Source organism: Haliotis asinina, chromosome 1, assembly GCF_037392515.1.
Source record: "Haliotis asinina isolate JCU_RB_2024 chromosome 1, JCU_Hal_asi_v2, whole genome shotgun sequence".
Taxonomy (NCBI): Eukaryota; Metazoa; Mollusca; class Gastropoda; order Lepetellida; family Haliotidae; genus Haliotis; species Haliotis asinina.
In genome coordinates this window covers 67,649,229-67,676,562 of record NC_090280.1, presented here as the reverse complement: position 1 = coordinate 67,676,562, position 27,334 = coordinate 67,649,229, and the positions used below count along the sequence as shown (strand labels likewise).

The window sequence follows — 27,334 nt, the reverse complement described above, 5'->3', positions numbered from 1 at the left end:
GCTGCTCCTCTCTTCCCCTCCCAACTTACAGTAGAGCTCAGCCTGTGCACTGACCATCTGCTTAACATACATAAACCACATTGTCTAATGGAGTGTGACAGGCACTGGTATCCTACACACACCAGCTATGCAGTGTAGGTAATAAGGCTTGGGGTATCGTTTTTCCTGATTTTGATGGTTTCTCTACATTTGTCCTTGGAGTATAACGAGTAATAAGCACGCCATTAGTACCATGACAGACATGTATTTTTATGAGCCGTGCCAATACGTGACAAATACTAGTATATACATGAAATTAATATCTGCATTAACAGCAGTGTCCATACTACTACATACAGTATTATGCTTATTGCCACGAGTAGCATTGTATTATCGCACTCATGTATGATTGATAATGTTGTTCAACGGCAAAATGATATAAAATTGTATATGATTTATAAGACAACTTTGAGGCATATATGAGGCATGATTTAAGTAAAGGAAGGCATGGTTCTGGGGTTACTATTATCCAGTGTAATGGTGAAAATGATTAGAACACAACAAAACGTATGAATGCACGCGTACAAAAACAAGAACAAATCCTCGAATGTGTGGAAATTCAAAGTGAGTGAGTGAGTTAATATTTAACGTCACATCGGCAATGTTTAAGCCATATCGTGACGGGAACAAAACACTGAAAACGAATATGTGTGTGTTATAAAACCTGTCGACAAAGGACAGTAAAACAACTACCGTATCACAATTTGAATTAAAACTAGCATGGAAAGTTAAAACTAATATCAATTGTTAGACAATAAAATATAAAAACAGGCTATAGATCGCCAACAACAGAAGGTAGATCACCATACTAGGGACCATGGGGACGTACAGTACCTTTGCTTCCTGCATGGACCCTAGTTGGATTTACACCATCCCTTCAGGTGCTGGCGAGTGTACAATATGCTAGCCCAAATTAAAACAACAAGAATACTACGATGATTAAAAGCCTGGTAGACTTAAATTTACTATGAATGTTTTTGGACTTACGTACCCTCTCAGGAGGACAATAATTTTACAATACTTCAACCCCCTTTGAGGGTACAGCCACTAACAATTCTAGTTACGAATCCAAGCTACCAATTATTAAATTACGTCTTTTTACAGAAACATATTGCTCACAATTCAATCGAAAAACCAATTTCGTTTAAAAAAACAATAATTAAATGAAAACTGACGCTGGTAAAAAGATCCTTCATTGTTTTAACTGTAAAATACATATCCCTTGTGATGGAGAATTCAACACAGTCGAGCAGAATATGCTTGACCGTGACTCTCTGATCACAAGGGATACAAAATTGAGGATCCTCACCTTTTAACAGGTATGAATGAGTATATCTAGTGTGTCCAATACGACATCGTCGTAAAATAACCTCTTCAAATCTGGACTGACAACCCAAGTGGGTATAACCAATGTAAGGTTTTATCTCATGTAATTTATTGATACCCACTTGGGTGTCCCACTTCTTCTGCATCAGATCACGGATATAAGATCTAATGTTAGCTTTATAATCAGTGTAGGGAATAAGAAGTGGTGTCACAGATTTGTTGAGTGCTGCCTTGGCAGCAAGATCGGCCATTGCATTATCAGAAATGCCCACGTGGCTGGGTAACCAACAAAAGACGATGTCGTATTGGCCAGTGGCAATATTATTATACAATTCAATAATTTCAATTAAAAGTGGATGTTTACAAGAAATATTTTTAATAGCCTGAAGGCAAGAAAGAGAGTCTGAATAGATTATATAATGTTTACATTTCGGGTGTGTTTGGATATATTTAAGAGCTGTTAATATGGCGTTAGCTTCTGCTGTGGAAATAGAACTATTATCTGGTAATCTAGAAGATATTGTTCTGGATCCAATGACAGTGGCACAAGCCACTGCGCCACCGTCCTTGGATCCATCTGTAAATAAGGGTTTGTAATTGCTATATTGATGTTTTAATTCATGATATTCTTGTTTATATTGTAAGTCATTTGTTTCTGATTTTTTAAATATAGTTAATGTTAGGTCAATGTGTGGCCTAACCAATTGCCAAGGAGGAGGTGAAAGAAGACGGGAAGGCGATATACTGTCCAGCTCAATGAAGGCAGAAGAAATAAATGGTTTAATTCTGTGCCCATGAGGTGGAACAAGAGAAGACTTTTTGTTATACAAATCCTCATAAAAGCGGATTGAACACACAGTTATAGGCCGGGTTAGATTCGTTAGAATATAGTTTAGTAATGTATTGTAAAGACAATTTATACGACGTTGAGTAAGAGATGGTTCATCGGCCTCAACGTAGAGACTATCAATAGGTTGAAGTTCTGAAAGACCCAAGACAAAGTCTTAGATCTTGATGGTGGACAGAATCAAGAAGTTTAAGGTTGCTTTTGCAGGCTCCACCATATACGATGGAGCCATAATCGAGTTTCGAACGGACCAGTGATCGGTATAGGTGTAAGAGGGTTGCTTGATCCCCTCCCCACTTTGAGTTGGAAACAACTTTCAACAAGTCATGAGCCTTCAGGCATTTAGTTTTAAGGGACTTAATATGAGGCAGAAATGTTAAATGGGAGTCAAAGATTAGGCCCAAGAACTTGGCCTCCTTTACAACTTTGATGTGAGTGCCATCTAAAGATAGTTCTGGGTCCTTATGTGGCTTATATTTTCTGCAAAAATGTATACAATTAGTTTTGGATTTAGAAAATTTAAAGCCGTTTTCAAGACACCATTTATTTATTTTGTTTAAACAAAGCTGCAGTTGCCGTTCAATAGTATGCATATTTTCCCCACGACAAGAAATATTAAAATCATCCACAAATAACGATCCATCAATTGAATCGTTTAAAACTTTTGATAAGCTATTCATCTTGATGCTAAAAAGTGTGACAGACAGAATACTGCCTTGTGGAACACCCTGATCCTGATTGTAATGATCAGACAGGGTAGAACCCACTCGAACTTGAAACTGTCTGCCATTTAAAAAGTTGGCTATAAATTGAGGTAAACGACCTCGCAAGCCGAAGTCATGTAAGTCACTTAAAATACCATATTTCTAGGCTGTGTCATATGCTTTTTCTAGATAAAAAAGATAGACACAGTATGTTGTTTATTAATTAGTGCGTTTTTAACAAATGATTCTAAACGCACTAAATGATCGACAGTACTTCTGTTTTTGCGGAAACCACACTGTATATCAGTTATAAGGTTATTTGTTTCCAAGTCGATTATTTATCATGCGTTCTATGGTCTTGCAAACACAGCTAGTTAACGAAATCGGACGATAATTGGATGAATTCGTATGATCACGTCCAGGTTTAGGTATTGGTACTACTATGGCGTCATGCCATGAAGACGGAAATATACCTGAAGTCCAAATATCATCAAAAATATATAAGAGCCTCTCTAAACAGGATTCTGGTAAGTGCTTCAGGAGTTGATAATGTATGTTATCAGCTCCTGTAGCAGTGTCATGAGCTTGATCAAGAGCAGTATGGAGTTCATGAATAGAAAATGTTACATTATACTCTCCCTTATTATCAGAATTGAAATTAATAATTTTCTTTTCTTGTTGTTTTTGATACTGCTGGAATTTAGGTACATAATTAGAAGAAGAAGAGTATTTAGCAAGGGTTTCACTCAGTTTATTAGCAATATCTGATTTATCAGTAAGCAATTGATCTCCATGTTTAAGATGATGGACAGTAGATTTAGTACCCTTACCTTTAATTTTCTGGACCATGTTCCATACCTTGGACATGGGTGTCCGAGAATTTATTTTGGATACATAATTTTGCCAAGATTGGCGTTTGTTCTGTTTAAAAGTACGCCGCGCTTTAGCATTTTAAATTTTAAATTTAGTTAAATTATGCACCATGGGATGGCGACGGAAATAATGTTCTGCCTTTTTCCTTGCCTTCCTAGCTTGTTTGCAGTCATCGTTGAACCATGGTTTTCTTATGTGTGGAACTACAGAGGAATTTGGTATACACTCATCAGCTATGGAGTTCAGGTGATCAGAAAAGCATTTAATAGCATCAGGAACGTCAATAAAACGTTCAGGCTTAAGTTTGTCAGCTCACAGTGTTTCATATAAAGCCCAGTTAGCCTTTTTAAAATTCCGCCTTGATGATGGAGGAACATCAGATGGAGTTACAGATTTTAGTATAGTAGGAAAATGGTCACTTCCACAGAGGTCATCGTGGACTAACCATTCGAATTCATTCAGTAGTTCTGAATTTGTAAGTGACAAATCAAGAGCAGAATAGGTCCCTGTACCAGGGTGTAAATATGTGTTGGAACCATCATTATAAATACATAAATCATTGTCAGAACAAAAGTCCTCCAACAACTTACCTTTAGTGTTTGTATTTACACTACTCCAGAGTGGGTTGTGTCCATTTAAATCTCCCATTATAATACAGGGCTTCGGGAGTTGGTCATATAGATCTTGATGATAAGTTTTGGAAAACGTTGAATACGGTGAAATATAGAGAGAGCATAGCGTAAACGCTACATGTAAAGTAATTCTCACTGCAACAGCCTGCATATTAGTAATAAGAGGAACAGGGTTTTGAATAACGTTTTGTTTGACTAGAATGGATGATCCACCAGTGGCTGTATCACCCGGAGGTGAATAACAATGATATGTATTAAAATGACGAAGGTCAAATGTATCTGTTCGTTTTAAATATGTCTCTTGGAGACATAACGCTGAAGGTGTAAAGTCTTGGACTATTAGCTGTAATTCATGTAAATTAGTCCTCAGTCCTCTGCAGTTCCACTGTACAATGTTATTGGAATAAATTATCTTTTGGGGGGGATTGATTGGGGGTCTACCCCTTGCCTTTCTAGAGGGCGACAAGGTATGTGCCCTGTGGGGGATATTTTCGGACACATCCATGTCCTCCAAAGATCCAAATTTGCTAAACAGCTGGATTTTGTTTGTTGAACCTTTCGAGGCTCTGCCACTTTGAGATGTTTGTGATGAAGATACATTTCCTGATTTCACCGGGTGTTTTGCAATGTCTTTCACAATTGTATGAGAATCAGATTTAGCTTGTAAGTGGGATTTAGGTGTCTTAGATATAGATGCATCCTGAATACGGGATGAGTCTGGAAGTACTTCCGCAGTCTAAGTGGATATTTCAGGTGACAGAATCTGAGGGGAATCAGCATTTATCCATGTCCAGTTGGTTTGACAGCTCATTGACATTTTGGTTATTTTGGCTGTATCAGACGTTGATCGAGATACGGAAGCATAAGTTTCAGACTTTTGCACTTGTTTTTTGGTTTCAGCAAAACTAATGTCTTGTGTAAATTTTATTTTGTTGATTTCCATTTGCTGAGAAGGATGAGTGAATTAGTACATTTTTTTAAAGTGCTGTTGCAGTCTTCCGTCGTGTGAGTTTTTTCGCTACAGTGAGCACATGTAACAGATGATTTACATGTATTGACACCATGGCCGTATCTTTGGCATTTAAAGCATCTTAAAGGATTAGGAATGTAAGTATCCACATTGATGTTACAGTAGCCAGACTTTATTGATTTTGGAGCAATTGGACACGAAAAGGAAAACAGGTATGTGTTTGTCTCAAGGGTTTCATTTTTTCTACGAGTTTTGAATCGCTTAACAAAAGTGACTCCTTGATCCTTCATCTCTGACACGATATCAAATTCTGTCATATCACCAAACAAGTGATCACGGTCTCGCACTATTCCTTTACTGGTGTTCAAAGTTCTGTGTGCTGAGACCAACACAGGAATGTTCACAAACGAGTCAATCGCCATCAGGTTCGTGGCTTGCTGCCGCTTACTACATTCAACAAGTAAAGCACCTGAACGCAAGCGTCTGATGTTTTTGACTTCACCCGCAATTCCTTGTATTCCCTTGGATACCGCAAAAGGATTCAATTTCAGTGGCGTCTTATCCAGCGTCTCAATTACGATAAAGCGTGGCCAGTAGTCAAATGCTTTAGTAGATCTGTGTTCAGTATCATCAAGATCAATGTCAAGTGGACGTTTTGTCTTTTTGGTAGGGGTTTGGTATTCCATGGTTAGTATTGATTGGTTCATCATCCGAGCTCCCCACCCACCACGGAGTATCACAAGGACAATGCAAAAAACAAACGGATCTCCAGCTTGCAGCACCAAGGATACCCGGATGATATACTCCAGCAGAAAAATTAAAGTTTAATCATTCCACCAGATTGGCCCATGAGCCACCGCCTTCTGGGCATAGGACTCTAGGCAAAAACATGAAAGTGTATATTTGAAATTATGAGGGTCCAAAAATTTGCCAAGACTTACAAGGATAAAATGTTCAAATTTTTACATTACAAAATGTAACACTCAGAGCTTGGCGTGACCAGCCGATTGATTGAACCGGGCCCATTCAACCATCCGTCTAGGTGAAGTAAGGGTCGAAGGGGTGTGTTGAGCAAAGGGAACGCGGTCACAGGGCCACAACCCACGGCAAACGGGTTGGTGGACCAAATATCCCCCCGGGTCCACAACGGGGGTGTTGGCGAGCTCTTGGCGTTACCCAGCACCCACCCCGAGGAGGTGGCTCGCCACGGGTGCCTGGAAATTCAAAGCAGAAATGTGAGGTGATATATTTAGTCTGAGAAAATTTGGTGAGTATGACTAATATATTTCAGCCTCATTTGCACTATGATGTTGACAAACGTTTCAAATCCGATTGAAGGATAATTTTGACCTCTTCTGCACAACACACATGGTCAAATAGTCTAATATAAGGGGCTGATTGGTAATTGAAATAATTGTCTTATGGACAACAGAATGGAAAGTACGTGTATTTGGATTTTCAGCAATTGCTGACAACATGTTCGTATCTGACACAGACATTCTTAAATTGTCGACTTTTTAATACTTTTTCATTTCCAATTTTACATCACTATTAAATGCATGACAGTTGAAAGAACAATTGCCGCAATATAGAAACGGGTGTATTCTCCTTACGAGCAACTGAGTGGATGATATGCATCGGTTCCGTTTTTAGACAATGTTTACAGCTAACATATTTGGTCCACCTGTTTTTTAATTGACCAATCTATTGTTATTTATTCGGTGATATTTGCATTTAAACCAAGAATGTATGACAATTATTTGGCAGTGAACCACATAAGCGAGGAGTTGAAAGTTACTTTAGAAGACAATGTTCTTCTAGTTTCAATTTTTTGCACAGAGTTAAATAAAATATAGTATTTAAGATAAGATGCAAAACAGGAAACAAAACTTACTGACATTGTTTTGAAGTAACGAAGATTTACAAACTAGTTTAATCGATTTGTTCAAATCGTGCAATAATTCGTCGTGATTCTGCGCGGCATCGAAGGTGATGTTTCTATTGACACTTCAGTTGTGCATGATTGAAACCCATACTCAACGGGCATCCGTGGCGAGCCACCTCCTCGTGGTGTTTGCTGGTTAACGACAAGAGATGGCCAAAAACCCCGTTGTGGACCCGGGGGCATATTTGGTCCACCAATCCGTTTGCCGTGGGTTGCGGCCCTCTGTCGGTGGAGGACGGTCTGGGGGTTGATGGCACTGGGAGCCTGTAACCGCGTTCCCCTTGCTCAACACACCCATTCGACCCTTACTTCACCTAGATGGGTGGTTGAATGGGCCCGGGTCAACCAATCGGGTGGTCATGCCAAGCCCTGTGCATGGGCTGTATATATGTCAATGCACAAATCTGATTTGAAATTGTTTGATTTTCGGACTTTGACTTATTATTACAGTGCAATGATTTGGATTTTGAAATATGATTATATGTAGCCTGCGACCTCGTAGTATCGCGGTACTTAGCATATCCGTAATCGTCAACAGAATTTGGAACACATACGGCCTATTTCATCATGAAATCCGATTAACATGACATTTAATCAGTACATATGTGAAGAAAATATTATTTTAACTTTGATAGTGTTTCGGTTGAGGATTTTTTTGGCTATCCAAGTTGCACAAAACTGTGTCCATAATGAAACATTATCCCGGGAAATCATCACGCTTCCAAAAATAGAATGCACAAATGTTCAATCAAATTAGTTTCACAGTCATTCAGAGAATTTATTCACAATGTGGACAGAGAAATTCACTGTGGCGCCTCACACAAGTGATGTCAGTGCAAAATGACAAATGGGTCCAGTGCTGACACTTGTCACACTGAGCCCACTTCACTATGACAAGGTAGGGGAGGGACTTCATGGCTGGAGGACTGTTCTTGCCACAAACACAACAATTTTCATAGTCATCATCAGATGCATGGGAAGAATTGCTGTTGTCCGAATCATCTACATGGTATGCCGATGGACCAGGCTGTGGACTGGAAGCAGAAGTGTTTGGTACTGCTATTGAAGGTTTGTTTTTCTTTAACGGAGGAACAAATTCTTTCTTTTGAGTGTTGTTTTTTTGTTGATTTCATGATGTTTACATTTTTCTGTTTGAGCAGGTTTCCTCCAAGATATGGTGGTACAAATCTCTTCTTTTTCGGTTTGGCGGTCACTGAAGTGATTTTCCTCTCCTCAAAGAACTTGTGTGCTCTCTGTGAAAATGATGATGGACTAGTAGCTGATGCCTGTGAAGATGATGGTGGAATGCTTGCTGATGGCGGTGAAGATGATGGTGGAATGCTAGCTGATGCCTGTGAAGATGATGGTGGAATGCTAGCTGATGCCTGCACTTCATTTTCCTTATTCTGATTCTGATCTTGTACAGCAGTATAGATATTAGCCGGTGAGACCAACATCTCAGGATATGCATGATTGCAGGGAGGGAAAGACGCCAGATTTTCTGAATGCTGAAGTTAGGTTTTCTGGAGAGAGGGCTTTCAAGTATGGTTTAGCTGTGAGCTTGGCAACTTCATACTTTGTGATCTTCATTCCTGGATTCTGTTGAAGAAAGAGTTGGCATTCTCTGTTATACATACACTTAAAGGGTCCAAATACAGCAACATCCAGTGGTTATGTGATGTGGCTTGTGTGAGGTGGCAGCACGAATAAAATTATGTTGTGCATGTTCGCCCATTCCACAAGCGTCAAAGAAACATGTGATCTATGGCCGTCAAAGAGAAGAAGAGTCTTGGGTCCTGACGGATCTGTCGAAATACCAGCATACTTTATGAAGTGTTTGGTCAGATAGTCCTGAAATACATTTGTGTTGGACCAACCACTCACTGACATGGAACCAGAGGAACCTGATGGAGCACCTTTTAGCAAGTCATCATTCCATCTCTTCCCAGGAAATACATAATAGGGGGGAATGTAATTTCCTGCAGCATTACTTACTCCAATGATGGTTACTGTATAAGACCTTGGTGACGTTGTCACTCCAGCTGTCACTCAAAGGTTTGTCTGCAGCGAAGTCTGCAGCAAGATATTGTACATTAAGTTTGGTGTGCGCATAGCCTATAGAAGACATGTATTTAACATGTTCAACCTACTGTTTCTCCTCTTCATGGGAGAGAAGGGTATCTCCACCCGGCTGTGCACCAACTGCAACATTACCCCTTGTCCTGTCCCGGAGAGTTAACTCTGGAACACCATACTGGCGCGCAGCACGATAAACTGACATCCCAGTCTGGGTGGCAGCAAATGCTTGGTGCAAACTAACAGGATCATACTGTCGTCTTGCCTTAGCAGGAAATTGAGTTGTCTCTTAGCTTTCCGAAAATCCTGAAAAAGTATTACTTTTTAAATTGAAATAATTATTTCAAAAATGATTTCTTTTTTTAAAATATTTGAATAAAAAAGAGAAAAGAATATTTAAGAAAATGTAATATCTTAAAATTATTTAATTTTCATTGTAATGTTCTTCTATATTTAATATAGATCTATTGTTTGATTATATACATGATTTCAACTATATTTCAATGCAATATATGATGTTAAATAATGAGAGAATATGAATAAATAATTATGTGTACAAGAGTACTATATAATTCTTTCTTAATGGCTATTTTGTTTGAGTGTGCAAATTCGTTTTCATTGATCAGGAATCATTTTACATTTTCTTTCCTTATTTATATTACAACTTTTGGCATCCACCGGCAGATTAATATAGCTCCTAACGTCACTTCCGTTACCTTATATGGCATCAATAAGATGCAGGCGAGTGCATCAAGTGGGAAGGTTAATAAACGACACGTAAATATTATTGCAAGTATTTCATGGATGGGGTTGAAACACATTCCAAAAGGTTCCAGACTTAACATTTCTCCAGAATAATACTTACGAAGATTTGATACATCGTGCTTGTTTTCCAAAATGTAAACAAGCGACTGACGTCTGACTGCCCATTTACATATGCAAATGACCGCTAGGAGGCGTGTCTCGAGCGGAAAACCGGAAATACCGCGATACCATGAATGCCGCGATACAACGAGGTCCGAGTATACTTGAACTTTGCCTAGAGTCTTATGCCCAGAAGGCGGTGGATTAGTTATTTATAATTCTTCCGCTGGAGTATATCATATGAGTATCCTTGGTGCTGTGCAAGCCAGAGGCCCACTTGTTTTTAGCATTGTCCTTGTGATACTCCGTGGTGGGTGGGGAGCTCAGATGATGAATCATATTAAACTAAATATGGCTTACACAACCCCCATTAAAAGAAACAAGCGTCAGCTTGACAATCATGATGATGAAATACGTCTAATCCGACCGTTGAATACTGGCCACGATTTCTAGTGATTGAGACTCTTGACAAGTCACCTATCAAATTAAACCCATTTGCGGTATCAAAAGGTATAAATGGTACTGCAGGTGAGGTATGAAATGTCAGACGACTGCGTTCGGGTTCCCTACTTGTAGAATTTAGCAGGAAACAGCAATCAACCAACCTGTTGTCAACTGAGCTGTTTGTTGGAGTTCAGGATTCAGTTACTCCATACAGGACTCTGACCATGAGCAAATGGATTGTTAGAGATCGAGATCAATTGTTCGCTGATAGACTGAACTTGACATGGTATCAGAAATGAAAGATCAAGGGGTGACTTTCGTTAAAAATTTACAACTCGGATAAACTCAGAAACAAAACCTACATATAACTCTTCCACTTCTCTTCTAAAAGTATTCACAGATCAGTAAGAGCAGGATATTGTAATATCAGTGTTGATACTTATGTTCCCAATCCACTGCGATGCCAAAGGTACGAGCACGGTGTCCACTACCTGTACTAACTCGGTAACATGCACTCATTGTAGTGAGAAAACTCATATTACCGAGGACTGCAATAATACTATTAAAAATGCGTCAACTGCTCTGGGGCACATTCTGCTTTTTCTAATTAATGGATCTTTAGAGGACATGGATGTGTCCGAAAACATCCAAATTAGGGCACATAGCTTGTCGCCCTCATCTGCATGAACTACGTCTGTTAGTCCAAGACAATAAAACTGCAGCATTCTGCTTGCAAGAAACGTATTTTAAACAGATGGATACTTTGAATCTACGTCACTATAATGCATCTCATTATTTTTCTCCATCAGGCGATAGAGGCACAGGAGGGTCGTCAATCCTTGTAAGGCATGATGCTATGTATAGCCATGTGACACTCAAAAGTAATCTTCAAGCAGTTGCTGTGCGAATTACTTTGAACGTTACGCTTACTTTGTGTTCATTGTACATTCCACCTTCATCAACTCTTATGCAGGGTGATCTACAAACTCTCTATGATCAATTTCCCAAACCATGTATCCTTATGGGTGATTTAAATGGGCACAACCCACTTTGGGGGTGGTGTGACCACATACACAAAATGTCAGGTTCTGGAGGATTTCATTTCGAATATTAATTTATGTATATATAATGATGGTACAAATACATATTTACATCCTGGCACAGGAACATATACAGCTCTTGATCTATCACTAACTGACTCCAACTTACAACATGAATTTGAATGGTCAGTTCACAATGACCTCTGTGGAAGTGACCATTTTCCTATTATATTAAAATCTCTAACCCCATCTGATGTGTCTCAATCATCAAGATGGAATTTCAAAAAGGCTAACTGGCCTTTGTGTGAAACGCTGTGTGCTGCCAAGCTTCAACCTGAATATTTTATTGATGTTCCTGACGCTATCAAATGTTTTGCGGAGGAACTGAAATCTATAGCGGGTGAATGTATACCAAAGTCCTCTGCAGTTCCACATATTCGTAAACCATGGTTCAACAATGAGCGCAAACAGGCTAGGAAGGCAAGGAAAAAATCAGAACACTATTTCTGTCACCATCCCATGGTGCATAATTTAAATACATTTAAAATTTTCGATGCTGTAGCACGGCGTACCTTTAAACAGAACAAACGCCAATCTTGGCAAATTTATGTATCCAAAATAAACTCTCGGACACCCATGTCCAAGGTTTGGAACATGATCCAGAAAATTAAAGGTAAAGGTACTAAATCTAGTGTCCATCATCTTAAACATAGAGATCAATTACTTCCCGATAAATCAGATATTGCTAATAAACTTGCTGAACCTCTCGCTAAACATTCTTCTTCTTCGAATTATGTGCCTAAATTCCAGCAATATCAAAAACAAGAAAGGAAACCTATTAATTTCAACTCAAATAATGGAGAAGATCATAATGAAGCATTTCCTATTCATGAGCTCTATACTGCTCTTGATCAAGTTCACGATACTGCTACAGGAGCTGATAGCACTTACCAGAATCCTGTTTAGAGACTCTCTTACATATTTTTGATGATATTTGGACGTCCTTCGAAATTTCCTTCTTCATGGCGAGATGCTATAGTAGTACCAATACCTAAACCTGGACGTGATCATACCGATCCATCCAATTATCCTCCGATTTCATTAACTAGCTGTGTTTCCAAGACCATGGAACGCATGATAAATAATCGGCTTGTTTGGTACATGGAAACTAAAAACCTCATAACAGATATACAGAAGTACTGTCGATCACCTAGTGCGCCTGGAATGATTTGTTAAAAACGCACTAAAAAAACACGCTGTATCTATCTTCTTTTCATCTCTTTTATAAAAAGCATATGACACAACCTGGAAATATGGCACTTTAAGAGATTTGCATGACTTCGGCTTGCGAGGTCGTTTGCCTGAATTCATAGCCAGCTTTTTAAATAACAGACAATTTCAAGTCAGAGTGGTTTCTACCCTGGCTGATCATTACAATCAGGATCAGGGTGTTCTACAAGGGAGTATTTTGTCTGTCACCCTTTTCAGTATAAAGATAAATAGTTTATCAAAAGTTTTAAACGATTCAATTGATGGATCGTTGTTTGTGGATGATTTTAATATTTCTTGTGGTGGTAAAACTATGCATACTATTGAAGGGCAGCTGCAGCTGTGTTTAAACAAAATAAATAAATGGTGTCTTGAATACGGCTTTAGATTTTCTAAATCCAAAACTAATCGTATACATTTTTGCAGAAAATATAAGCCACATAAGGACCCAGAACTATCCCTAGATGGCACTCACATCAAAGTTGTAAAGGAGGCCAAATTCTTGGGCCTAATCTTTGACTCCCATTTAACATTTCTGCCTCATATTAAGTCCCTTAAAACTAAATGCCTGAAGGCTCATGACTTGTTGAAAGTTGTATCTAACTCAAAGTGGGAGGGGATTAAGCGACCCTCTTACACCTATATCGATCACTGGTCCGTTCAAATCAATTACCCAAACCATGTATCAAAACTTGATTATAGCTCCATCGTATATGCTGGAAACTGCAAAAGCAACCTTAAACATTTTGATTCTGTCCACCACCAAGGCTTAAGACTTTGCCTTGGGTCTTTCCGAACTTCACCTATTGACAGCCTTTACGTTGAGGCCGATGAACCATCTCTCACACAACCTTGTATAAAATTATCCTTACAATACATTACTAAATTATACTCTAATGAATCTAACCCTGCCTATAACTGTGTGTTCAATCCACTGTATGAGGATTTGTACGACAAGACGTCTTCTCTTGTTCCACCTCTAGGGCACAGAATTAAACCATTTCTTTCTTCGGCCGGCATTGAGCTGGAAAACATAGCTCCCTCCCGTCTTCTTTCTTCTCCTCCTTGGCAATTGGTTAGGCCACCTAACATTAACTTCATTAAAAAGTCAGAAACTAATGACTTACAATATAAACAAGAATATCATCAATTAAAAAAAAAATATATAACAATTACAAATCCTTATTCACAGACGGATCCAAAGACGGTGGCGCAGTATCTTGTGCCATGGTCATTGGATCCAGAACAATATCTTCTGGACCACCGGATAGCAGCTCTATTTTCACAGCGGAAGCTAACGCCATAATAACGGCTCTTACATATATTCAAAGACAACCTAAATATAAACAATACATAATCTATTCAGACTCTCTTTCTTGTCTGCAGGCGATTAAAACTTTATCATGTAAACATCCACTTTTAATAGAAATTATTGAACTGTATAATGATCTTGCTACTGGCCAATACGACATCGTCTTTTGTTGGTTACCCAGCCACGTAGGCATTTGTGGTATGATGGCCGATCTTTGCTGCCAAGGCAGCACTCAACAAATCTGTGACACCACTTCTTATTCCATACTCTGATTACAAAGCTAGCATTAGATCTTACATCCGTGATCTGATGCAGGGACACACAGGTAGGTATAAATAAATTACATGAAATAAATCAGTATACTGGTTACACCTAATTGGGTTGTCAGTCCAGATTTGAAGAGGTTATTTTACGACGATGTCGTATTGGCCACACAAGATACACACATAAATATTTACTTAAAGGTGACCATCCTCCGTTGTGTATCCCTTGTGATGAACGAATCAGTCAAGCATATCCTGCTTGACTGTGTTGAGTATTCCATCACAAGGGATCAGTATTTAAATTCACGAACTAAGAAGGATCTTTTTAGCAATGTTAGTCCTCGTTTAATTATTTCATTTTTAAAAGAATTAGATTTGTTAAATGAATTGTAAATAGATAAATATTTCATAATTGGAAGATTAAATTAGTAACTCAAATCGTTAGTGGCTGTACCCTCAAATGGGGTTGTACTGTACTGTACTGTAAAATAATTGTCCTCCTGAGAGGGTACTTAAGTCCCAAAACATTTGAAGTAAATTTAAGTTTTCCAGGTTTTTAATTGTAGAATAAGTGTTATTGTACGTTATGGCTAGATTTGTCTAAATTGCTAACAGCTGAAGGGATGGTGTAAATCCAGCTAGGGTCCATGCAGGAAGCAAATGTACTGTAAGTCCCCATGGTCCGTAGTATGGTGACCTATAGCTCAGTTTTATATTGTACTGTCGTCTATAGATACATTGTTTTAGGCATAATCACTAGTTTTACATTCTACTCTATTCTAGTGCTATTCTAGTTAGTTTTACTGTCCTTCGTTGACAGGTTTTTATGATATACATGTATTCCACTTCAGTGTTAAATGTTCTCGTCACGATAAGGCTGAAATATTGCCGATGTGACGTTAAATATTAACTCACTCACTTACCCATATTCAACGTCAGGAGGCCGTTCTAATGACATTGTTCTTGTTCTGTGACTCATAGTGCTATTGGTAGACTGTAGCAGAGATTTCAAGGTAATGGGTGCCACAACAGGCGCCTTTGAGATGGCACAGACATCAAGGATCGCTGGAATCAACGTCAATGGTCTTCACAGATGAAAGCAGAAGATTTAAGGTCGCAAAGGACAGCGAATCACAGGTGCAATTGTTGCCAGACATGACCTGTTTGACGGGGATTTCGGTCATTGTTTTGGCAGGGATAACTCACAATGAGGAGCAGTTGCGCTGGCAGGCTGATTGAAAACACAACTCTCCCAATACTGAGATTTTAGTCATGTATTTCTCTATCTGGAACGCAGAAAATCTGGCTCAAAATGACTTAAGAGGGTTTGAAATGTTTGTGGAGATTTTCAGAAAGAAATATTGAATAGTAATGTGGATTTTGAGCATAATATGTGTGTGCTTAAATGCATCTATTGACTTTCAGTCATCAGGAAATCTTGTCAGTGGGCTTACCAATGAAGACAATACAGCCAGGTATTTTGTCAACACAAGGGTCAGTGACAGTGTTCGTAAAAACTGCCTGCCCTCTAGCAAACTGCTAGTGGACCTTTGCTCGGGTTGGCCCGTCTGGCTAATGATGATCGAGGAGCTGATCATGTTTCCTGATTCCTGACTTGCTAATTTTAGCGACAACATCGTTCGGAAGAGCCAGAGTATGGCCCCTGTGATTCACCACTGGTTGAAAGCAAAAACCAGATGGCTAAGGGGGGGTTCTCCAACCCCAGGAATCTGAGGAAGTCAGAGATCATAAGAGTACAATCGCGAATCAAAAGTGCATTACAGTCCGTTTGATTCCATTTGAGACCGATGAATTGCTCACTAACACAAAATCTAATAATTGCAACAAAACCAAATTTTACACAGCCACATGAAATCGACAGACCAACTCTGATGATGTGCCTCATAATTTGGGACACCAAAATAAAAAAGTTGTTTAACAAACGATCGTCATTTTCTTGTCCCCTTTCGCTATTTTGTACGAGGGGGGCACTTGCTGGTAGACCGAGATTTCTGTTTCTAGAATCTCCGTACAAGAAAACTATTAAATTGAATCCATTTGCGATTTCAAAGGGAGTGTATGGTATAGCAGGAGATGTTAAAAGTATCAAACGCAAGAGGTGTGGATCACTTCTAATGGAAAGTGCCACCTGACAGCATATAACCAATCTGATGAAGTTGATTCAAGTTCTACTTTTGGTAAACTGCTACCTAACAAACATCCCATTCCAAACTCGAGTAATGTTAATTCAGGTACTTAGAAATGATGATCTGTTACGTTTTAGATAAGCATCTATCTGCATCAGTTTGACGTGTTTCTTCATGGGTTAACTAACACAGTGATTAAATACTGGACAAAATAATTTAGGGATACTGGTGTTTTTATGATTGATAATTTATCAGTGTGTCAGTGCATAAATAGATCATTATTCAAAATTTGCAAATATCCTTATCTATTTTTGTCCAGTATACATATTTTTACTATTACATGAGTCATTAAAGCATAATGTATGCCATTATAATGTTCTATGATCCATTTCATCACACAGCATTTATTTCATGCAATGTTTGGACTTTCCTGACAGGTTTTTACAATGTATGCGTTAAGGATTCATTTGTATTTTTATAATTAATCGTTCTCGTCACCATTTGGCTGTGCAATATTGCCGATGTGACGTTAAATATGAACTCACCCAATGTTTGGAAGCTCATATGATAACATGGAAAATGTTACTGTTATTGTTTATTTTGTAGTGAGAAATTATTTTCGGTCTTCTAGTGGTCTGATATTTAATGCCTGTCAAGTTGGATAATACATACTAGCCACATAAAGAAACTGTGCCTTGTCAAAATATTATCCCAGTGAAAACTTTTATGGAGGGATCATGAGACCATAACAAGTCGGGAGAATTTCAATCAAAATGACGTCACGAGTCCACAAGCGGGACAGGGGTCAAACGACCATGTCGCAAACTCAATAAGGGGTACGTCCACCATCGGCATTGAGAACAGCAGTGCATCAACGACGCATATAGCCTATCAGACGTGCAAAGAAGGCTTGTGGGATGTCACGCCAGATTCTCTCAAGTTCTGTGGCATGGTCAAGAACGGTATCTGGCGGATGAGGAAGACGGCATAGACGTCGATCCATCTCGTCCCAAACATGCGCTATAGTGAGAGATCCGGTAAATTTACAGGCCAAAGAAAGTAAGTCAACGTTGTGGTGTTGCAAGAAATCCATAGCAATCCGAGCCGTATGCAGGCGAGCATTGTCCTGTTGGAATGTTAAGCAAGTGCCGTGACGTTTCAGAAAAGGATTTGTCACAGATCGAAGAATCTGATCCCCGTAGCCCACACCAGTTACGTTGCCATGAACAATCACCAAAGGAGTTTTTTGGTTTGCTGTTATTCCACCGTAAATCATCACGGAACCACCACCACCCAGGATCTCCAAGATAAAGGCCTGTGCATAACGTTGATCCCCGCGTCTATAGGCACGTTGACGTCCATCACTTTTGAAAATGATAAACCTGGACTCATCTGTAAAAAATTCTCTACCCAAAACAAGGGTCTGCGGACATGATTTCGGCACCACATTCGCCGAGCTTGTCGAAGACGCTGTGTCAGGATAGGCCGTATGGCGAGATGTCATGGTCTGATAGAGTGATAAAGTAAACGTCGAACTGTGTCGGGGCGAATACGGCGAAGTCCTAGGATGGTCTGGACAGTCATCACTGCAGTTTGAAACCTGTGGTGAAGATGGGGCACCCTTATCCATCTGTCCTGTCTTGGCGTTCTTACACGAGGACGCCGAGAACGCGGCCGATCGATGACGTCATTTGTGTTCTGGTAGCGTCTCACCAGTGCAGAAATGGTGTTCCGGTGGCAGTGAAAATGTGCAGTCACCTGTTGTTTAGACATTCCTCAAGGACCATCCAAATGGCTTCATGACGTTCTGCAGACGTTAGCCTTGGCATGCTGTGCGTTTCGATAGCCGTTTATTTTTTTAACGATCGTAAGGGCAGGGATTGAGCTGAAACCACTGACGTCACGGAACGTGGAACGTTAGATACATGTCACCAACGTGAGTTTAAATCCTTACGTGTCTACACGTATATATGAGTATTTTGCGCATGCACACGCACACACACACAAATATAATATAAAATAATATTCGTATTTAGTAATTAGTGCATTCTGTTTGGACGAAGAAAGAATAAAATTAATATCTAATTTGATAAGAATTACTACATAAATCATTTTCCCTCACTCTGAGAAAGGCATGGCATTATTCGTTCATTTTTGATAATTTTATCTGCACAAATTAAAGGATTATCAGCGATATAGATCACGGTATATTGTTAAGTTCAGTCTGTTTTCGATATCATAATATGCGAGGTTCCTCATTGGTTTAAACATATTTTTAGTTATGAAAGTGAATTTGGAGTGGCGAACTAGCATTATTGCTTATGTTAACACCGCTCCATGCAACATAATGTACAACATGAAGTGGAGGATTTGACATCTTGGATATTAACTATTGCATAAACATAATACTTTAAATGGGTATAAATATATACAGATAACATCAAATACAATTATTTTCATAGTAGTCATAGGTTATAGAGTTACAGTTGTTTGTGTCAAATGATCCTCATTCACACATACATAAAAACTGACAGCTTAACACAAAACAATATGCAATCAACCAAATTCAGTACAATACAACTTTCACCGCCTGTACATGCCACACTCAGATGTATTAGAGGGATAATCACAACGCCACATTCCGAAAAAAATTGCAGCTCAGCTGATAACTAGATAACTTACTTTTTTAATAAGAAAAGCAAGATTTATGGAGACCCGTGAAGGTCCCGGGTAGAATAGGCCTTCAGCAACCCATGCTTGCCATAAAAGCTGATTATGCTTGTCGTAAGAGGCGACTAACGGGATCGGGTGGTCAGGCTCGCTGACTTTGTTGACACATGTCATCGGTTCCAAATCGCGCAGATCGATGCTCATGTTGTTGATCACTGGATTGTCTGGTTCAAACTCGATTATTTACAGACCGCCGCCATATGGCTGTAATATTGCTGAGTGCGGCGTAAAACTAAGCTCACTCACTCAAGATTTATAGATGCCAACTTCTGTTTGTGAATAACACGACGTTTCGGAGCATATGCTTGCTCCTTCGTCAGGTGAAAATTAGTTCACAATAAAGGAGATGACTTCCATAATTCTTGCTTTTAGTAAGCATTCCACTTCTAAATACCCATCAAATATTGAACTTACTTCCAGGGGCTTCTGAAAGAGGCATATAAACTTTGGACTTGACTGTTTTCATTCCAAAGGCTGTCTTAACTGACTTGAATTACTCATTAATTAACAAAACAGAAGGCCTGATGTTACAAGCTGTGTCATGAAAAATCCTTTTGGTCATCAATCATTTACTACAACTAGTAACTATGGGCTTTTTGTTTGTATTACTTTTAGCAAACCTTTGAAAAGCCCACTTCACATGACGTCACTCCTGTTCGCTTCAGTGCTTCTCTGCGTGATGCAATTTGAAAAGATTGACACCACTACTTTCGTTTGCGAGATGTCGCTGTACAAAGGACGAATACACATAGGTCACAAGGTCGTCGTACTTAAAGTGCCTTACAGAAAATGTTGGGAAAGACTCACATTTCAGGGGGATCAAGGTGCCAAGGGACACAGTCGATTAGCAAGAGAATTGATGAATTGATGTATTGGACCGGAGTGCATAAAGGGGCATGTATACTAGCTGGGATTACCGAGATGTTGAAAACAAAATATTATCCTTAACCATTAACATCCGCTGATAAACTGAAGTAGGTTCCCACGTGTGCCAAATGGGGTTTGGGATGGGGTGGAGGTGGCGGGGTCCAAACAAATAATAATTCTCAGGAAGGTTAATGATTCACATAATCACAGTACCAGATTCACATATATAGTTATAGAAAACTGTTAATGCTGTAAAGTCTACAATGTAGGACTGCAGGTGCCGATTCGTACTTAATAAACGCGAAGTACACAGACAGTCGTCCTGTTGTCGACGCAGTAACCCATATACTTTGGTGTTTTAGCATAAAACAGATCTAACTTTACCCTTGGGATATCGGTGATAGTGTTATTGGAATACAGACAAACATTCATGGCCGGCAACATATATTATTGAAAAAAAAAACATTTTCGACACATGCAAATATATGCATCCTGCATTGCATACTATTTTGTTTTCTGTATCCAGTAAGTTTAACCTTCATAGCCTTAACATGATTTTAATGAGAAAACATTATTCAGTCCATATAAACAGTTTTGTTTTTAACCACCTACACCTCCAGCCACACACAAGCCACATCTCATGTTCTTCTGTCGTAGGGGTGTCTTTGTGACCCGGCATTTTGAGAGACATGTGGTGACTGAAGGGAAGCTACAAATCTTACCTCACTTGGGTTGAGTATCGGGAGTGGAAGCAAGACGACTGGCACTAACAAGGACATCCACAATGTCCGACTGTCAAAGCAAACCCTGCAGGTCTCCCTCGTCCCCATGATTCTAGCGTATACAGCCCGACGCTGTGGCTCGACGGCGGTTACAAAGTAGGTGAAGTGAACAATGTGGGACAGATTGACGCTATTTATTACCGGTGTTCATGATCAACTGAGCCCCTAGACAGAGTGATCCTTGGATAAGACACTATACAGTCAGATCACTATAACAACATTGAGGTTTACGCTGGCTATGAAGTCAGCAACACATATCGCATCCACTGGGTTGTGATTTGACCTTCGAACTACCTTTTACGCGTAAGTCAACAATGTGGAAGAGCAATAGAAGACTAATGGCGGGTCATGTGAACCATCAATAAAGACATGACAATTAACGAGGTTGATCCAGCATTATCTATGTATTTGATCCTGGGTACATAGCATTCAATCCATAGCCTCGACGCTTGTAACAGAATGTCACGAATTTGAATGCGAATGCTTGAAACTTGAGACTGGGTCATCAGCGGGATAAGAAACATTACTGTTAGACGTTACAAAATTGTCCAGCAATCTTTTCAAGAACTGCCCATATGTATAGTGACAAAAAGTACCAATTCAAGAAGATCGGGTGGTGGGATTGGTTGTGAGGGCGGCTCTATTCAGCAACGTATGCAGTGTATTTACGTTACAAGTTAAAACCGAAAGACGAGAACAAAAGTAGGTGATGTACTATTTATAGTGCTACTGACCAACTTCGAAATTTACAAGGCCTTTAATAAGGTTGGAGCCGAATACGCCACATAGCATTTACATATGGTCAAGAATATGAACATTTTCATTAATGCTATAACGCGTCAATAATTAAAGTTTTATTCATTACATTCACTTAAATATGTTACCACAAACCAAAGTTGCTACCGCCTGTTTGACGTAAGAAATCAACAATGATGTGGCCAAGAATTGTCGTCCTTGAAGGCTGAATGGCTTTGTGTTGAGAGGATGGTCATCGAAATGTACAATAACCCTGTCTAGGATGTCAGTGATGTTCTTGTGATCGTTCCAAGGTCAAGTTTGCAATAACGCTAGTAACATACCCACACCATTAATGAACCACCACAAACATGATTTCTGCGGTGATAATCACATGCTCGGCCATCAGTCGTGCAGAATTTCTTCGTGAGGAGTTGTTTACGTCGCTGCCAAAGTTGAACAATCCTTTCTCAGCGCCACCGGATTTGTCCATGTCTGAGAGTCAAAGCAGTTCCAAGCAGTGGACAATACTCTCTACTCTCTCATTCACACAGCAGGTAGGCATCCTGTCGGTGTGGGTTGGATAAGGCCTGTCAACCGGCAACGCCAACCAAACGCATACACCGTGTGTTTTGCGCAGGCCGAGGTACTTGCAGTATAGCTATATGTCTCCCCATACCTATGTTTCTCTCTCGCTCTTCCAGAGATAAGCTTTTCCTTTCCTTTGTGTGTAGGGTGAAAAAGTATGTTTTGCAATCTACGTGGAGTTCTACTGTATGCGGGGAAGTTTTGCTAAAATGGGATGTATTTTTGCGCGCCAGTATACAATTAGGCAGGTCACGTTATAAAAGAGTTGTGCATGCTAATCTTATCAGACTTGGTTACGTATGCATGTCCACATGAAGGTTGTCCTGTTGAGACATGTTAATTCGCAATACTATACGAATGATGGTTGTGGAGTGTCAGCCACACAATGCATCACTTCTCAGGCGTGGCAAGCGGAGAAACCGGAGCAAGGGATAGCCAGATGAACGACACCGGTGGACCTGCAATCAAGCGAGTCACGGCTTGTCGGGTGGTTTTGTATTTCTCGGGCCAAAGCTCAGCGTGGGCCAACGCTAGCAGTTTTATATTCGTCATGAAGGTAAGGCAAGCGTTAGAGTTCCCCGTATTGCGTTTACTTGGGCTTCAAAGAAAGAATAAAGGTATGGACGGTGGTACTTTAACGAGAACAGGACCACTCATTAAAATATTATCTGTGTCTCAGTAACAAAATAGAGACAAGAACATAGCATAGATAAGTTACTGTTTTCATCCATCAGATGCCAATTCTCTAAATTAAGACGGAGTCTCTGAATATATATAATGTTGATATAACTGACTGATTTAACTGAAAAGGAGTCCCAGGAAGACCAGGGATTCAGAGACTAAGAACATCTGCATTGGGGCTACATGTGCTGGGGTCATTACCAATTAGAAGTCACATCATACAACTATCAGTTAACAGTATAAGTGACAGGCATATTTATTGGCCCTCGTGTTAAACTCTCTCCTTTCTCCATGTTGTCATCACCTAATGTGGTCCAGTCAAGTTCCCCTACTGCCTAGCAGTCTACAGTTTGGAAACTTGAAGCCAACAATGTCACTTGGAAACTGTATGGCCAAGGATCAGAACATCAACAAAATTATTTAGAAATGTAAACATGTCTCAAAATTCAAAAGGTTCCATATGTATAATATGAAAAGATATCAATCGAATTCACCATGCATATGACCTGTGAGCCAATAGGTCCTTGCCATATGCTGACACTGAATTTTACTGTTGAGCAATTAGATAAAGTGAAATTATTAAACCACAACACAGTTTCACACAATAACCCTATACAAGAAGTAAAAATGTAATTCTGGTTTTACCTACAGTTAAACCCTTAACCACATTAACAGCTGGACTGCCATTTGTGGACCCAAGTCAGGCAATGAAACAATACCTTTTACAACATAACATTCAGGAGGAACCTTTCCCCAAGATTTTGCTTGATTTGTCTCTTCAAGACCAGAAACGGTGCACAGCCTCCACTATAGATTGTGTGCTTCTTAATTAAGAACTAGCAAATGAAAATGTGTGGCAAGATTCCACACCAGTCCGGCCAGTCATGGCAGTTAGATATGTTTACTTTGTATCCCGACCCCCAGATGTTAACAGACCCTGAACTGAGGAAAGCTAGACTTGCTCCATTTAGGGCTTTAGCACTGCAGAGAAGGCTTGGCATTATTCAAAATAATGTGGTTCGGGGACTTTGAGACAGAATACCAATTTTCTGACAGTGTTATTAACAATGTCAATAACAAAGCGGAAACAACAAAATAGTGTGGACAAGTTATCGTTTTCATCCACTAGACGTCAATTTTCTAACAGTGTTATTAACGACGTCAGTAACAAAGTAGAGGCAACAAAATAACATAGACAAGTTGTAGTTTTCGTCAATCAGACGTCAACTTTCTAACAGTGTTAATAACGATGAGTGATAGTTAGGATTCAGGCTTGGTGCATGTTTTACTGATACACCTGGTTTCTGATACATCTTGCCTTTTTCATATTAAAGTGTTTTTGACAATCCGTTATCGCTGCTGCTCATCCAATACAGTTAAAAACAAACCGTTGGAAGTTATGCAAAAGAAAGTGCGACATTCAGGTAGAAATTAAAAAACTTCATGAATCTGAAATAACAAGTTTCGTAATTATAACTGATTAATGTGTGCTCACGTATTCTAATCTTCATTAAAATTTGAGCATTTTGTTGATTCAAGCAAACTGTGGAGTCGTGAGTGTATGGAAGGTTTTCGAGTGCGATGCTGATATTTTCTGTTTTATTATTTTTACGGATTCTCTTTTGCCTTAGGGACAATCAACAAATCACATTTTCGAACCTCTCCTTCTCTGATGGTTGCTACTATTAAATATGACTTCTATTAAATATGTTTTCGCAATGTTTGTAATGGAGTGGAGCCTGAATATGATTACACGTCACGTTGTTTTTAATAACGGTTTAATAATAACCAATTGTTGTTCTGCCCTTATGTTTATAAACAAAACGATATAAAATGTTTAACGAAACATGTAATTAGCGCTCTATTGTAATGCGCTATTGCTATCCATTACGTCTTCGACCTCCTTGAAATGGCAGTTCTGTAATGTTACCATACTATTTGACTTTTACTTGCAGTACCTGAGGATGTGGGAAAAACAAGAACAAACATATTTTAATATTGTTTCACGAACGATACACAATCCTAAACCAATACCTGGCCGCCGGTTAACGAGTCCAGAATCCTGCTCAGCTTCTGTCCTTTGTTTTGGTGTGAAGATGTGCTTCTCCACTTCTCTTTTCTCTCAGGCTCGCACCTATGTTGTGGAACAACATGACAGAAAATCTAGTAGTAGAGAGACAGATTATCTCCTAAATTGTGGTTACGTGGAAGAAGTTGACGTTGGTTGTTTAATGGATCTATAACAGGCCCCCCTAAGTAATTGAAGGAATTACAGCAAATTTGAAGGAATTGCATCTCAAATGTAAACAAACGCAGTCCACTCGCGAAACAATTGCAGCGATATCGGTAGTTTAGTGGTAATAACAGAAACACATCGGCCCTATCGGAAGCAATGCCGATGATTACGAACGTGCGCTAGATATAACATCATTTTTTGTAAAATGTGTTTAAATTTGTCAATTGCACTTCATAGAAAGACAAATTATGGCTCATAAACGTCTTCATGGCGCACGTTCATGATGTTCGTAATCATCGGCACTACTTCGATGTTCAGATGTAAACAATCTCCAGGGGCGTGACTTATGACACTGTTCCGCAGTGACAATCTTTTCCTAAAAACATAAGCTATTGCCCCAACAACACCTCATACCTAAACGCATTCAACACGGGTGGTCAAAGATGGATAAGTATAAAAATGTAATAGTAGGAACTAAAAACACAACTCACCGAGACGGGTGTTTTCTTCCAACGACGCCATGTTTTGCTGCGCGAGTTTCCGCTCGCGACCGAAAAATCTCCGAAGATGGCCGAGCGTGTTTCCAGTATTACCGAATTACCGACATTGCTTCCGATAGGGCCGATGTGTTTCTGTTATTACCGCTAAACTACCGATATCGCTGCAATTGTTTCGCGAGTGGGCTGCGTTTGTTTACATTTGAGATGCAATTCCTTCAAATTTGCTGTAATTCCTTCAATTACTTAGGGGGGCCTGTGTAAGTTTACCCACTTCCAGCCGTTCATAGCAGGCATTGATAAAGTTCCAGAGAGGGAAGTGACTGATGATTCAGAACACAGATACCGTGCTATACGTGGTGATTCTTATCAGTACGAACATGTACATTCTGAATGGAAGAACAACAGTGTAAATGATTTTACATAACTATCCACTCCGAGTTATGATGTTGTGGACTACTGCCATATCTCATACGAAGATATGTTCCAACTTTAGCGTTCAGCAAGCCAATCCATTGAATCGTGCCTGTGCCCCTGCTGGAGTAGACCCACATAGTGCACCAGACCATTCACTGTTTTTTTTTACCTCTGAATATACAAGACAGTGAACACATCCCAACAGACTTTTGACCAGACACAACGCAGACCATACCCCAGCTGAATTTATGACAAGTCACAGTAGGGTGCTAGAAGGCACTCATTACAGATCTATACTGAACACGGGTCTAAAATCACTCGGAAATAATGATGTAGGTTTTGCCAGTTCGTCGAACAGTAAAGGACAGACACAATTCAAAGTATAATAGGTCTGGTTAAAGTTGGTGTAAAAAACAAGAATCACTGAGTGAAGAAAGCATGGTGGAACGAGCCGCTGGCTGTAATGTGGAACATTATAGTATGACCAGAAATTATTGAAAATTTAAAGATTGCATTTTTAAAAAAGTTTTTTTTCACTCATTACTTACATAATAAATGTGAATATTAGCAGAACATAACTTGATAAACAGTGGACAAAGGGATGTCTGTTCTACTTGAAATCACTTGGCTGATCTGATGTCCTTGTAATAATACTCTAAAATCAACTTCCTCTTCTCTAAATCATTCATACTGAGGATCGCTGGTAGCAAGTAAACAAAGAGGATCACTCTTCACAAACTAACGAAAACAGATTAACATAGCTGTCTCTCTTGAATGAAACCAAGCAATTGATAGCTGGTCAAGGTTGTTTATTCTAGAAATACAATTAAATATATGCTTAAAATTCACAATAATGTCTGGTCATATTATATGTGTGATGAAGAATGAAACTAGCTCTGTTTTTGTGCCAGTAATACAGTCCCTGTCACCAGATAGGCTACACAAGCTTATCTATCATCTTCTTCATCATCAGCATGAGTATGGATCTATGGTGTGGTGGAAATTGGTAATACAGGCAGGCAGATGCCCTGAAAAACAACAAACCATGAG

General features: G+C 39.4%; 1 protein-coding gene across 1 annotated transcript in view; it reads right to left on the bottom strand.

Moving 5' to 3' along the window:
• Positions 1-21,422, bottom strand: part of LOC137282202 (Na(+)/citrate cotransporter-like) — a 111,425-nt gene extending 90,003 nt beyond the window's left edge. Inside the window, exon 1 of the mRNA XM_067813936.1 lies at positions 21,071-21,422. Coding sequence (XP_067670037.1) covers positions 21,071-21,178 — 108 coding nt within the window. The 5' untranslated portion in view covers positions 21,179-21,422. The remainder of the gene's footprint in view (positions 1-21,070) is intronic.
• Between the last annotated feature and the right edge of the window lie 5,912 nt (positions 21,423-27,334).